Genomic DNA, 15,773 nt, shown 5'->3' on the forward strand with positions numbered 1-15,773 from the left:
TGTCAGTTTTATGAATCAGTAGAGAAGGAATTGAGTCATATGAACAGAATAAACCTCCGGCCAACCATGACAGGGATTATCAACTGGGAGGAAGATAATGGAAGGACAAAAAGGAAGGACTATGGATAAATAAGTATTATTTAAAGAAATGCTGACTAAAAAACTATTTATAATTAAAATCAAAGTAGAGAAACAAATAATACAACCATTTCTTGCCAGCCATAAAGGAGCTGTAACTTGAAAATGAGCTAGAAATAAAATGGTAAGAAAAGTACTATATCTAGAGGTCAAATGTCACCATTTTAGAAAGGAAATGCTGATTTTTCAGCCTAAGAACTTTTAATGAAAAACATATTAATACTGCGTAGGTAACATGAAACTCACCTGAAGTCGGCTAATGTTCTGACTGGCTACTTTCATCTCTTCTGTCAGTGCCTCTTTAGACTTTTCAGCCAAGGCCAGTCTTTTAGAGAGTGCTCGGCACTGTGAAATCAGAAAACATTCCATTATCTCAGGAAGCATTTCCCCAAACCGAATTTACTTCAGGGAAGGTTACTAGAACCCCAAGACCACACTTCCTCCCTCCATTCCACAAACATCTGCTGAATAGCCATAGGCCCTGTACCATACCCTTGAGCACACATAAGAAATGTAAATGGTCCTCACTCACATCAGTGTAATGAGGAAAAAACATCTACTAACCCAAGTTCATCGGTACTTCTTTCCGAGCTCTAGCCTGATGACCACAGGTTACAAAAAGCATAAGAAGTTTCTTTTCTACATTTACCCAAGATTCATGTACGCTGGATGAGAAAGGAAGTGGTTATTTCCAAAGTGATCAGTGGCATCAAACAGTATGAATTCTCAGATACTTTTCTTCTTGTGTTTTAAGTCCTTTATTGGAGACCATATCACAGGAACAATAAAATCTTTACAGCCTCATTTTATTGATGGGGGGAAAAAAAGTGAGAGCAGTCTGAAGACCCCAGCTGGCTTTTTTTGGGGGGGGGTCTACTAAACTGAGGCTATCTGGAGACAGTACATGAAGAAGAAAAAAGAAAAATTCTATTTCATACTATTGTTCAAAGAAGGTGTGCCATTAAAAGGATCGCTAAATTTTCTGATAAACCATGAGGCTGACACAGAGAATCTGTTGAGACACATTTGGATGTTGTGTCAACATCAGACGCTCAGACTGACCATTCCAGTAAAGTCATACTGAGGGTCACCACTTCCTGTTTACAAACAAGGAAAAACTAGAACAATTTTAAAATTCCTGTATCACAATTGTGCTAAAAGAATTTACTAAGATAAGCAAATCTCTTGGAAATAAAATAGCCTCAGAAATTCCCCAGTTACTCAATTCATTCCTCATAAGAGAACTTCAGGCAAGTTCAGCCAACCAAATCAACCACTCTCTATTAATCATACATCTATGTGCTCAGCATTGAACCAGAGAAAGAGGGAGAGAGCTCTGCAAAACACAGGTCCTTGTGAGGATGATAATCAAGTCTGGGAGAGTAACTCAGAAGGTAGTTAGGGATCCGAGACAAGGACCAGGACAAGATGGTGTACTGTGCCACGTGGTTCAAACCGCAAGGCACTGCAGCATCCAACTTGCTGTCCTCCTTTTTCTACAATCCAACAGCTATCACCACTGATCATCTTCTCAAACAGGTATGCAACACTAAGCTACGCATATCGTTTATTTCAGCAGGAAGAGAGAAGCAAAGCCTCTCTTCACTCCTAGCACCTGGCTTCCTATCAGCCTCCCTGTCTCTGCAGAACAGGAGAAAATCACACAGTCACATTCTAGTAAAGGGTGCGATCTTTCCTTTGTCAATTTCCTTAACAGTTTAAAGGATTATACATCTCTGTCTGACATCTACAACTAACCTTTTAAGAAAAAGTTTCTAATCAGAGACCTTACAAGTATCCTTATATGTTGAGCGATATCCATTCTATCTTATAATTTGTTTCTCACTTCTTGATATCTGTAATTTCTTCTTTCATTTTCTCTTCTTCATCAATGAATTTGTATAATTTTATTATCTTGCAGAGTGTTTTTCTAATCCTCTTAAGAAAATGAATTATATGGTGGTGGAAGAAGAAAATGTAACAAAAAGCAACGTTTTATATTTTTTAAAGGTTGAAAGAGGTTACATTTTACATTTTATCATTTATAAAAACTCATTACCACAAGGGAGAAGGCAATGGCACCCCACTCCAGTACTCTTGCCTGGAAAATCCCATGGACGAAGGAGCCTGGTAGGCTGCAGTCCATGGGGTTGCTAAGAGTCATATACGACTGAGCGACTTCACATTCACTTTTCACTTTCATGCATTGGTGTAGGAAATGGCAACCCACTCCAGTGTTCTTGCCTGGAGAATCCCAGGGACGGGAAAGCTGGTAGGCTGCCATCTAGGATGCACAGAGTTGGACATGACTGAAGCGATTCAGCAGCAGCAGCAGCATTACCACAAGCTGTCATTTACAAACTAAAGAGTACACTAAAGAGAAACAAAGGCATACTTGGCTTTGAATTTCCCTAAACAAAAATTCCTTCACCTATGAATGTTACCAGCTTATAACTCCCTAAAACAAGGAATCTATAATAATAATGTTCTAAAACATGTTATATAACCCTAAGAAAGTCTATCAGATAAAAGATTTTTCATTGTTATGTGGACCAATCTACAGGAACTCTAACCAAATCCACATTGCAAACACACTGACTCTGATCTCTCTTTTGTGGTGAACAGCAGGAGGCCAAGACAGTGACCTACTTGCTGAAGGGGTTAGGAAAATCCACCTGATCCAACTGACTCTCCACTCACCTCAGCATAAAAGTGCACTGACTTGCTGTCAGCCAGCTGCAGCTGAGACGTCAGCTCCACTATCCTTGCCATGTAGTGATTTCTGATTAAGTCTTCCCGAGATTCCACATCTGGAGCCTAAAGAGAGCACACATAACTCAGTAAATAAATGCCAGTGGGATGAAGCAGTTCTAAGAGGGGGAAAAAAAAGATTACTATCACTTTAGCCAAATAAAAAGAAGAAGACATTTCATAATTTTCATTTGAAATTTGACGAGAAATCATAGTCTTCCCACCTTTCGGAAAAACTTTAAATAGGACAGATGCTTTTATTCAGCTCCTTGCCTATCTCACAGTGAAGGTGTGACTTCAAGAAAAGAAAGCAGAAGTGAAGTCTTGGGAGGCCCCCCAGCCATGGGGCCATGTCTCTCAGTTAGGTGCCACACACCTAACTTTCAAAATCTCTATCTGCCTGCCTCCTATGTCTTCCACTAACTAGAGAATAGGGAGAAGGGGTGCATTTATTGGTATTCCTAGAAATATGAACATTCTTTTCCCTCAAATTATCTTAAGATAAATCTAATGCTTCTAAACATACTAACAAATTAAACTATTTCTATAATGAACAATTTATGGCCCTTGTCCCAGACTAGTTTTCTGCTAATTACTCTAGCAATGGCACCTACTCAGTTGAGTTTAAAAGTATATGCAGAAGTGCAAGATTACCTAAAGTATAAGGCCAATAAGAAAACCAAAGAATTTACCAACCTACTTGAACTGTGTTTGCCAGTTCACCATTCTGACTGTTAAGCTGAATGACTTCAGTGTTCTTTTAATGATTATTTGTAAGTTTACACTTGCGATATTTCAAAACGAAAAGGTGTAAACCTATTTGACAGGCCAAATCTGACCTGGATTCAGTCACGTGAGGGCTGGAAAGAACTACAAGCCCATTGATGGTCAAGCCCCTGAAAAGCCCTGCTCTGCCAGCCGGCCCACTGGGAAGGTAATGGCTCGCAGCCTCCAGCCACATACCAGCAAGCTCATGCCACACCCTGTCAAACTGCCAAGTCAAGTCATTCAAGAAGACAATTACAGAAACAGGCTGTGATTTGTTGGGACAGTTAACAGTGACCCAAGAGAAAAGCAACATGGATTCACATTGACAAGAACTGTCAGAAATGTAATTAGATGAAGCTGACTTTTGCTGGACTTTGTCAACAAACATGTGGCCAGATATTTACTAGCAAACAACATGATGTTAAGCACACATTACCTCACTGTCAGATGTCCTGGTTAAAATGCCAATCTAGAACACAAGGGAGAAAAAGCTTTAGAACAGACTGTTTATACTTTAAACACAACAGCTTAAACCCTTGTCATATTTTTCCTCTTCTCAATTCACATTGTTTCAAAGCACACTAAGGAGAATTCCTTGGTGAGCCAGTGGTTAGGACTTGGTGTTTTCACTGTTGTGGACCCAGTTTCAATCCCTGGTTGGGGAACTAACATCTCATAAGCCGTGTGGTATTGTCAAAAAATAAAATGAAACAAGAAACATTGAAAAAAAAAAAAAAACAAAAGCACACTTGCAATGGAGTTCTGGAAGATCACCCTCAGATCAATCATCTTTCGATACAAATCATTTTTCAACACAAGCTGGCCCTTCAGATATATAACCATATTCATGATTTCTGTCATACGGCAGTAATGGATAATGACCATCACTACTTCCTCTATCCAAATGCTGTTAGCCATTTTTACTGAAACCCAACAAGTGGTCTGAGAAGAAAGACAGGAAGAACAGTTTTTAACTCTTCGAGTCATTTCTACGTTTATTTCCAAAGCAGGCAAGACCTAAAGATAGTTTCATGGTGACCCTAATAACTAAACATTTTCTCACTGCTGTGGGCATTTTCTCATATGCTGCTGATATACAGTATAAACTAATACAGTCCTTTAGAAAATAATTTAGCAATAAAGATCATGAAAACATTCAGTCTGACCTGATCAATGAGACAGACTCTGAAGGGAAGTCCACAGATGAGTGCCGGCAATGTTGCACTTCCCCAATGTTGTACCTAAACTGATGTCAGAATTCTGTTCTGTTGGTTAAATGTCCTTCTAGGCAGTCACCTTCCCTTGTCAGGGGGAGAGAGCAACACCTGCGGCTAGGACTCAACCTCACCGTCGGGGCTTACACAGGATTGTCCGGTGAGCATACTGGCCACTCAGGTCACTGCTCCAGGAAGTTTGCTGTATGGTTTCCACTTTTCTAAGAATTTTAGTTCTTTTTTCCTCTCCTCTATTTTAGTATGAAAATATGTAAACACATAGTAAACTTGGGGGAAAAAGGATAATAAACACCTGTGCACCCACAATCTATTAATACATTTATACATTTATCAATGTATTATCAATACATTAATACAGTTGATAATGAACAATTTGTTACATTTACTTTATTTATCTGTGTGTGTACATTTCCTGAAGTATCTGAAAGTAAGCTGCAAATATGATGATACCTTACTCTAAATACTTTGGCATTTACCTCCAAAAAATATTCTCCTAAATAATCAAAATATCATTATCACATCTAAGAAAACTAACAATAATTCCCGGTTTCTGACACTGTTAAGGTGCAGTGAGGTCTGTATACATCTTGAAAATAAAAGTTGATTTGTATATATTACTATTAAGTATGCTCTGAATCAGACACAAGGTAGACGTGAAAGGGACCATGACTTGCTCTTCAATAGCATCAGTGAGCTATAAGGGGAATCACACGCCTTAGGACAGGGCCATTAGCAAGTACCACGGTTCCCCTCAAGTTTCTCAAAAAATGCTAACAAAAATACATTTAATGAGACCCTTCTAATTTGAGGGTCTTCTTTCCCTTCTTTACCTGATTCCTCATTTTTCTAGATTTTTAGTTATTTTTTTATAGTGGGCAGGATACTATAATCAGAAAATTTTTATCCATGTAACTCTGAATTCTGTAATTCCAATAGAGATGTTTCCTTACCTTCTAAATCACTGCAATTAAATACAAGGCAAGAAACACAAAGCTGCGAAATAACTTGTCACTATATTGCCTTAGGAAGTCTAACTATATTATACGTAAATCATAAAGCTTTATATTACCTAGGAATATACCATATAATTGGTTTTAAAACATATTTATGGTCATTTCTGTAAAAAGTTAGGCATTTAGTCCTTTGTCAGAAACATAAGCCCCATGTAACAAATGTTTCAATGGAAAAACAGAATCATCATAATTTGACTTAGTGTATCTTCATCAGAAACACAGCCCTTACCATGGGGAACTCTTGCATGTAAAATCAAAGAGAATTGAATAAACTTGTGTTTTGAAGGGGGCATCCTGCTCACCAACCCGAGTTTTCCAGAGCACATGGATTATTCCTGTTATAAACTCCTGTAATTTAGATGGTAAACTCTGAACACTAAGGTGGATCCCCACTAGTTACCATTATAAAAAAAAAAACACTGACCTCACTGGTGCTGTGAATGGGTTCTGGCACAGCCTTAGCCGATGCTTCTTCCTGGCCCGTAGCAGTCACCTCAGCAGCCTTTTCCTGGGCCACCCCGACCACCTGCCCACTACTTGTACTCTTCAGTTTATCTGCAATTCGCTGGTTTTCTTTCTCCAGCTTGATTTTAGCTAACTGTGCTTCCAACATCCAGTGTTCTTTTTCCTGCTCCAGTTTAGAAATCTTCTCCAAACTCTGCTGAACCTTGAAAGCAACAGAGAATTCTGAACCTTAGAGGATGATGTGGACAAAACTTAGTGGCCAAAAAAATACTTTGTGGAATGCAAACCAAAACTACTTCACAGGTGTGAAAACAAAACCACTTGACACTGGAATAGAGAAAGTTTTATTAAATAAGATACAAAAGGCACAACCATAAATTGAGAAATTCAACAAGAATAAAATTTTTTAAAATCTCTATTCATCACAAGGTATAAATAAAGAGTAAAAAGAAGTATGTATCCAAAAGAGGACTAATATCCAGAATATATAAAGAACTTCTGTAAATCAATGATAAAAAGACAGATAACCCAACAGAGAAACAGGAGAAAAAAAGACTTGAAATAGGCACTTGAATACTACTATAAACATAAAAAAAGAAGGTATTCATTGTCACTATTTATCAAGGAAAAGCAACTTAAGACCACCCAAATGACTAAAACGAAAGACAGAAAATACAAAGACGGACATATTTATGGAGCAATTGGAACTATCACATAGTGCTGGGAGGAGTGGAATTCGGGACAAACACTTTGAAAACTGTTTGTCAGGATCTTGAAAATTGAACTTATATCCTGTGCATCATGCTAAGTTGCCTCAGCTGTGTCCAACTCTTTGCAACCCCATGGACTGTAGACCACCAGGCTTCTCCATCCATGGGATTCTACAGGCAAGAATACTGGAGAGCGTTGACATGCCCTCCTCTCGAGGATCTTCCTGACCCAGGGATCGAACCTGAGTCTCTTCTGTCTCCTGCATTGGCAGGTGGGTTCTTTATCAGTAGCAACATGTGGACTCGGCAATTCCACTTCTAAATATATGCCCAACAGAAAAATATGCATGTTTATCAAAAGACAGGTATAAGACGCCCACAGCAGCCCTATGATAGTTAAACACTTGAAAATACTCATAAGGTATTGTTCAGTCGCTCAGTTGTGCTGTGACCCCATGTACTGCAGCATGCCAGGCTTCCCTGTCCATCACCATCTCCCAGAGCTTGCTCAAACTCATGTCCATTGAGTCGGTGATGCCATCCAACCATCTCATCCTCTGTTGTCCCCTTCTCCTCCTGCCTTCAATCCTTCCCAGCATTAGGGACTTTTCTAATGAGTCGGCTCCTTGCATCAGGTGGCCAAAGTATTGGAGCTTCAGTTTCAACATCAGTCCCTCCAATGAATATTCAGGACTGATTTCCTTTAGGATGCACTGGCTGGATCTCCTTACAGTTCAAGGGACTCTCAAGAGTCTCCTCCAACACCACAGTTCAAAAGCATCAATTGTTCGGCACTCAGCTTTTTTTATGGTCCAACTTTCACATCCATACATGACTACTGGAAAAGCCAAAGCTTTGATGAGACAGACCTTTGCTGACAAAGTAATGTCTCTGCTTTTTAATAATGTCTTAGTTGGTCATAGCTTTTCTTTCAAGGAGCAAGCATCTTTTAATTTCATGGCTGCATTCACCATCTGCAGTGATTTTGGAGCCCAAAAAAATAAAGTCTGTCACTGTTTCCCCATCTATTTGCCATGAAGTGATGGGACCAGATGCCATGATCTTAGTTTTCTGAATGATGAGTTTTAAGCCAACTTTTTCACTCTCATCAAGAGGCTCTTTAGCTCTTCTTCGCTTTCTGCCATAAGGGTGGTGTCATTTGTATATCTGAGGTTATTGATATTTCTCCTGACAATCTTGATTCCAGCTTGTGCTTCATCCAGCCCAGCATTTCTCATGATATACTCTGCATATAAGTTAAATAAGCAGGGTGACAATATACAATCTTGACGTACTCCTTTCCCAATTTGGTACTAGTCCGTCGTTCTATATTCTAACTGCTGCTTCTTATCCTGCATACAGGTTTCTTAGGAGGCAGGTAAGGTGGCCTCATATTCCCATCTCTTTAAGTATTTTCCAGTTTGTTGTGATCCACACAGTCAAAGGCTTTGGCGTAGTCAATGAAACAGAAGTAGATGCTTTTCTGGAATTCTCTTGCTTTTTCTATGACCTAACCGATGTTGGCAATTCGATCTCTGGTTCCTCTGCCTTTTCTAAAACCAGCTTGAACATCTGGAAGTTCTCAGTTCACATACCGTTGAAGCCTCGCTTGGAGAATTCTGAGCATTACTTTGCTAGTGTGTGAAATGAGTGCAACTGTACGGTAGTTTGAACATTCTCTGGCATTGCTTTTCTTTGGGATTGGAATGAAAACTGACCTTTTCCATAAACTGTAAGAATGGATAAATTATGTAATTCACACAACAGAATACTCAACAGGAATGAAAATGGACCAAACATAACTACATATAACATGGATGTAATATTACATATATAATGTTGAACAAAAGAAGCCAGATCTGAAAGACATGCAGCATAATTCTCATTTAATATAAAGTTCAGTATCATGTAACAAAACAAAGAATGCAGGATTATGGTTATCTTTGGAAAAGAGGAGAACAGCAACTGGAGAGGGGCATGCAGGAGGTTTCTGGGGTCCCGGCAAGTATTTTTTAAAATACATTTCTTCGTGTGTTCTTACATGAAGAAATGTTCTTTTCTAAAAATTTCATCTAGCTACTGGTTAAAGTGTTTACTTGTGAAAATTCACTGGAATATATTAATAATTTATATACTTTTTTTATGTTGTACTTACATAAGGAATTTTTAGAAAGCTAATTCTCAAGGCAAATAAAAGCTTGAGAACTAAATAAAAATAAAAGCAACCTTTGAGTGAATTCCAAATGCTTTACCAAATGACTGAGCAATTACCACGTACCAGACACTGTTCATTTATTTTCCTGCCAGTATCCCACTGAAGCCTCCTAACAGTCCTACAATTCTCACTTCTCAAAGACGAGACCTCAAGTTCCAGCAGCTGGAACCCTTGCTAAGCTAATTGCAAAGCCAGGATTGGGGACCTCATGTGTCTGGTTCATTAGTCTGATTCTTTTCGCCATGTTACACAGCCTCCTATTGGCTCAGTTAATCCTTATGAGACCCTGCAAGGTAGATATTATCCTCAATTTAGAGAGGCAAGTGTGAGACTGGAGTGCTTATCAGACCAGCTGCAGGCTGGTCAGAGTGGGAAAAGCAATAGCTCTGATGTCAAATCATTCTGCCACTTATTAGGTATTAATACTTTGGATAAAAACTTCTTAATTGCTTTGAGCCTTAACCTTCCTCACAGAAGACAGAAATCCAAAATAAATTAAGATACTCCACATTTCACGTTTGTCTCAGGAATTTTGTTTTTTAGGAATTATTATGTGGATTAAATTTTCAGTTTCAACATCCTCTCGGATTAATGTTGAAAAGATAAGTGATATGTATCCGAAAATGAAAACAAGGTCAGCTTAGGCAAAACACTGTCTCAGATAATCTGTGCTCTCTTTAAAAGAAATATTTCCCAAACTAAAAGCAAGCCAGGTGTTAAAGTAAACAAACTGCTGGCAAATGCTAAACTGGTGTCACTGTGTACCTACTTCTGAAAAAACCAGTACTGCCTACCTCCACCTACCCCCAAATTCAACTGACCAATTAAGTACTGGAAATTTTTCATTCCTGCTCCTTTAAGAAATAAAAATAACTCGCTGACTCTCTAGCCTTCTCCCTTTTTTGCCTTATTATTTCAGACATTTAAATCTAGCCTAAATAATTAATCAGCACGGCGAAAGTGTGCTGATATTGCTTCATTGGCAATTATGACACCAACTGAATCAGGATGACTTATTTAGAGTATCAACAAGTGTTTTTCAGTGAATTATGCTTATGGTACATGTGTTAATTTTAGACCTTTACTTACATAGCCCTTTAAATCACTCGATGTATGTTAAAAACCTTCCACAGGGGATTTAACATTCATGATCTTTAGCAAGCATCATGATTTTCCCAACACCATACCTGTTGTGCAAGGCCTTCTCGACTTTCAGTAGAGCTAAGAAGGACCCTGCGGTTTGCCAGAGCTTCTTCATAAGGCACAGATTCCAAGAGGGGCTATGGAGAAAGCATCATAAGAATTAAAGAAAAAAGCTGCATGATTTCCCTGATCTTACAAATAAAAGTGCTAAATGAAGTTTAATAATAAAATTCAGGTGTGTGTCTATATAGACTAGTTCCTTTAATACATGTGAAAAAGAACCTTTAAAAAAAAAAAAAAAGAATGAAGGGGAACATGTCATACCGGTTATAAGCAACACTATCTAAAATCAAAGGACTTGCACCAAAATAGACAGAGAAAACAATGACATAGAAAATCTAGAAACAAATAAAAGCACATACAAAAACGTACTATGTGACAAATGTTGCATTTTTATGTCAACTGAGAAAAGGTAAACTGGATAAACCATGGAAGGACAACCAGCTAATAATTCAGAAAATTTAGATCCTGACTTCATACTTTGTATCAAAATAAATAAATTCAAGATGGGTTGAAGATTTCAATCTAAACAGTTTAGACCACAAAAATACTGGAAGAAAAAACCGGTGCCCTGGAGTAGGAAATGACAACCCACTCCAGTATTCTAGCCTGGAAAATTCCAGGGACAGAGGAGCCCGGCAGGCTACAGGGCACAGCGTCACAAAGAGTTGGACATGACTGAGCAACTGAACACACACGCACCATGTGCATATAAAATATTCAGGAGTGATCAAAATGATCAATATAATTTATGTTTATGTCTAAAGAAAACTCTTTTGGTAATTAGAAAATAAAAATTCTAAATATTAAAGAAAAAAAAGAAAATACAGGTGAACACATCTATAATCTTGAAAAGAAAATCCTGACTTTCCAAGATTCCCCTGAGAATCATCACCATAAAGAAAAAGAACGACTTGATGATATAAAAATTGAAACTTCTAAATTTTGAAAAATTACTGCAGCAAACTGAAGGGAAAATATTTCCAACATAAACAAAGGACTAGAATCCTTAACACAAAGAGAGCTCTTTTCAAACCTAATTAGGAATATTTATTTAAAAATAGGTGAACAACTTAAATAGGGAATTGACAGAATAATATAAACAGTAATTTATGGAAGGACGTTCCATTTCAATAATAAGAAAAGAAACGCAAATTAAAACAATAGCAACAAAAAAAAAATAAAACAATAACAAGAAACCTCTTGTCTCTGAGATTGACAAATGAAATTTATGGGTTAGATTTATACCTCTATTTCTGGTAAAGTATAAACAGGTAACCTTCTTGAAGTATAGTCAGGAAAAAAACGTTACCAAATTGTGAAACATTTACACACTCTGAACAAGCAATTCCATCTTTAGGAATTAATAATTAAAACATTTAGGTGACCCTATACATTGCTAGGAGTGTACAACCACCCTTAAGGGTAATCTGGCAGTAAATATTAAAATTTAAAATAGGCAAATCACATCATCCAGAATGTTCCACCACTTAGTATTCCACACATACAACCAAGGAGACATTTACAAAGCTATTCATTGAGGTATAATTCTAACAGTGAAAAACGGGAATCAACCTAAATGCCCTCCAAAAGGAGAATATCTAAATGAACCATGGAACATTTACACTATAGAACTCTATGCTGTATTTAAAATGAATATAGTAACCATCATATGTATTGATATAGGTCTCTAAAACTTACTCTAAATGAAAAAAGCTACACAATGAATCATACAAGTTTTTTTTAAAAAAAAAATTTAGAAAAGTCTTTATATTATATGTAGTTCAAAGTTTATACAGATGAGTATAAATATTCCAAAAGAGTCTGAAAAGTTACACATCAAACTGATAACTACAACTACCACTGAGAAGGAACTGGCATTAGGAATTGTAATTTACCTATAATGTTCTCATGTAATTTTATGCATTATGTATAACTAAAAGTTAAAAAGAAATGAGAAAAAGGTAAAAACAAATACACAAAGTTCCACGTGCAAGAATATGTCATGCAGTGTTGCATATAACGGTGAAAAATAGGAAGCAACCTAAAACTCCATGAGCAATGATGGCTTAATTAAATTATTACATATTTATAGAGTGAAATACTATATATAGAATACTAGATGCATTAAAGTGATAGCAATTTATAAGTACAGATATGAATTTTTTTATATACAAAGATATCCACAATGCATTAAAAGGAAAAGAAACAATTCTAAAACAGTGTATGTATCCAGATACACTGCTTTTATACTGTGTGTGCACATGCATGCATGTATATACTTTAAAATTTTAGGGAGCTAGACATATACTCTGACAAAGTTAACAGTAGCTACCTTTGGGTGGTGAAATTTGATGTGACTATAATTTTCTTCTTGTACAGAAATATTTCTTCTGATTTTTTTGTAATGATCATGTATTCGTATTATATTGAGAAAAAATTATAAATATATTTCAATTGTTTTTTTGTTTCTACAAGCTTAAGATTTCCTTAAGTTTGACACTTACTGACTGCCTGGCTACCTCACCCTAAACACTCTATCAGGCACTGGAAACGAAAGTCTAACACGGCCTAAGAGGTGAGGTTTAGGTCTCCGTCATATCCTACTTTCCAAAGTCCTCGCACCCTTGTAACACCCACAAACTCCTGCTCCTCAAAACTGTATAAAGCATAAACATAAACTGTGGGGAAATTATTTCCATTCTCCGGAATTATTTCAGATTTTCCCTCTGATTTAAATGTTAACAAGAGCTCACAAACCTTTCTCAAAGCCTTCATATAGGCAGCAGCTTTTTTCTTATACTGCAGCATGCATTCGGCTGAAAGAGGACTGATGAATCCACTCCCTGTCTTGGGCCCATAGCTCAGGGAAGCAATGAAGAAGTCCACGTTGTTGCTGAAGAAAGATGCAATCTAAACCAAGTGTGACAAGAAGATCGATTTTGTTTTCCAATAATATATTTAAAATATATATCTAACAGTTTTCAGAGCAAAGTTAAGGATATTGAGAATGGAAATGAAAGTTCAACACATGCTCAAAAGCCCACATTTATTTATTTGAAGAGAATACTTAGGCAGTGATTTATAATAAACGCAACATCAGTTTAAATTTTCAGTCCAGACTGGTGACACCTCTTAATCTAGACAAATTCTACTGTTCCTAAAAACCAAGGCTGATTCTGATTTATTCTGTAGACAATGTTTATGAGCTGTTTACCTCACCAAATCTGCGCCTGTGCTCAAAATATGTATGTTTGGGTTTATACATTCCATTTGCATCTTAACTTTGACTGTTTCATATTCCAACACAAGATATGACACAAGCATCTTGAATATATAATTTTTACTTAAATTTCATTCTGTAAATCTCAATCTGTGCATTACAAACAAAATAGGAAAGAAAATGAAAATTCAGTAGACCCTTGTCATTTACAGATTTAACATTTGCTTACAACAACAAAGATCCATGACCATATTTTTTCTGAGCCATGATTTTGAATCTACAGTCTATATGCAATGGTGATATAAATTAAAATGTCTAAGAAGGTTATTAGCCAGAAAAATTAAAGTCTTGGATACATTCAAGAGTATTCAATTCCAATAAACAAGAAAAAGTGACTTGTGAAACAAGAGTATTTTACCTTGGCAAACACTGCTCAAAAAGTAAGTACTCACTAATGGTCTAAAAGGTTATCTTTTTCATTCATATTTTACTGTGTCAAATGAAATTCTATGTTAGGTAGCATTTAGAAAAATCAAAACTCTAAAAATCTTGAATTGTATATTCCATGTACATGACACAGACAAGACATACCTAGAATTTGCATTTAGGTCATGGTAGTACATGGTAAAGTTTACTTTCTTTCCTCTCTAATATTTCTGTATTTCCCATGTGTTCTTTAATATGCATATGTTATACCTTCCTAGTGGGTTTTTTAAAAATTACAAATGATAAAATTTAGTTTAATCAAATCACATTAGCTAAATATTCAGCTGCCACCAACTAACACTTAGTTCAGATAATTATTTTAGTTAAAAATCATTTTAATAAAAATTTCTGAGTGAAGATCAAAACCTTTCCTTGAGACACCTGTTAAGGTTTCAGGCAAAGCAAATCTAAAATAAACTATGAAGTATACAGGAATTTAATATTCCAGAGTTCTAATTAAAAAGTGACAAATACAAAGACTCCTGTAAAATGCCAATATTCTCTTTTTTTCAGAATTTTCCTTAATTGAATCAAAGTTAAAATCAACAACAGAAAGTTTCCAGAATGCTTGTAGATGAAAGCATTACAGAGGAGGCAGTGGGGATAATCTGGCTAAGGAGTCCTGTAGGCACTGATCTGAGTTGACAGAATCTCATGTTAACACCCTTTGACTACAGCCCTAAACGAGAGCAAACTGTCACAAAGACCAGTCTGACTTTGGGAAAGATAACACTGAATATCTAGCATAAAATATGACCATTTCTGATTAACTTAAACCACTTGAAAAAAGTATGCTCCCTCCTACTAAGGTCAACCTGTCAGAAAAATAATGGTATATAACACAGATAGAGATTAGCATTTTCTTGAGAAATTATGTTGGATCTATTGAAATAAATGGGCTAAGATAGTCCTGAATACAGCCCTTTCAGTTTTATATGTTTGGGTAGTTCTCAGAGAAATCTTAGTCACTTAAGGCTTTGATGACAGCCACATGAACATGTCTTCCCTGATAACTCAGTTGGTAAAGAATCTGCCTGCAATGCAGGAGACCGCAGTACAATTCCTGGGTTGGGAAGATCCGCTGGAGAAGGGATAGGCTACCCACTCCAGTATTCTTGGGCTTCCCTTATGGCTCAGCTGGTAAAGAATCCACCTGCAATGCAGGAGACCCGGGATTGATCCCTGGGTTGGGAAGATCTGGAGAAGGGAAAGCCCCACTCTAGTATTCTGGCCTGGAGAATTCCATGGACTATATAGTTCATGGGGTTGCAAAGAGTCAGACACAACTAAGCAACTTTCACTTACATTAACGTGCAATTAGAATATGACATCTACTGAAAGCAGTTAGCCAACATAGAACAATTTTTAAAGAAACTGCACTCTGGTCAGTTTATGACAATAATTAAGTACTTAATGATCCAAATAATCATTATCTAATATTAAGAATTCAATGAGAAGACATGTCTTGAAGTCATCTTAAAAGTACGAATTAAAGTACATAAACCACAAAGGTACAAACAAAAATCTTGGTGGAGAAAAAACAAAATATTAATAAAAGTCTTATAG

The 15,773-nt window shown here is 36.7% G+C and overlaps 1 protein-coding gene across 2 annotated transcripts in view; it reads right to left on the reverse strand.

The window, feature by feature from the left end:
* The window catches only part of PPP1R21 (protein phosphatase 1 regulatory subunit 21), a 61,806-nt gene that overhangs the window by 4,343 nt on the left and 41,690 nt on the right, over nt 1–15,773 (reverse strand). For both annotated transcript variants that reach the window (XM_043918061.1, XM_043918062.1), the window contains exons 15-20: nt 13,259–13,411; nt 10,483–10,575; nt 6,330–6,572; nt 4,094–4,126; nt 2,839–2,955; nt 385–483 (exon numbers count right to left, since the gene is read on the reverse strand). In XM_043918061.1, coding sequence (XP_043773996.1) covers nt 385–483; nt 2,839–2,955; nt 4,094–4,126; nt 6,330–6,572; nt 10,483–10,575; nt 13,259–13,411 — 738 coding nt within the window. The remainder of the gene's footprint in view (nt 1–384; nt 484–2,838; nt 2,956–4,093; nt 4,127–6,329; nt 6,573–10,482; nt 10,576–13,258; nt 13,412–15,773) is intronic.

The sequence above is a fragment of the Cervus elaphus genome, chromosome 11 (genome assembly GCF_910594005.1).
Source record: "Cervus elaphus chromosome 11, mCerEla1.1, whole genome shotgun sequence".
NCBI classification, from domain to species: Eukaryota; Metazoa; Chordata; class Mammalia; order Artiodactyla; family Cervidae; genus Cervus; species Cervus elaphus.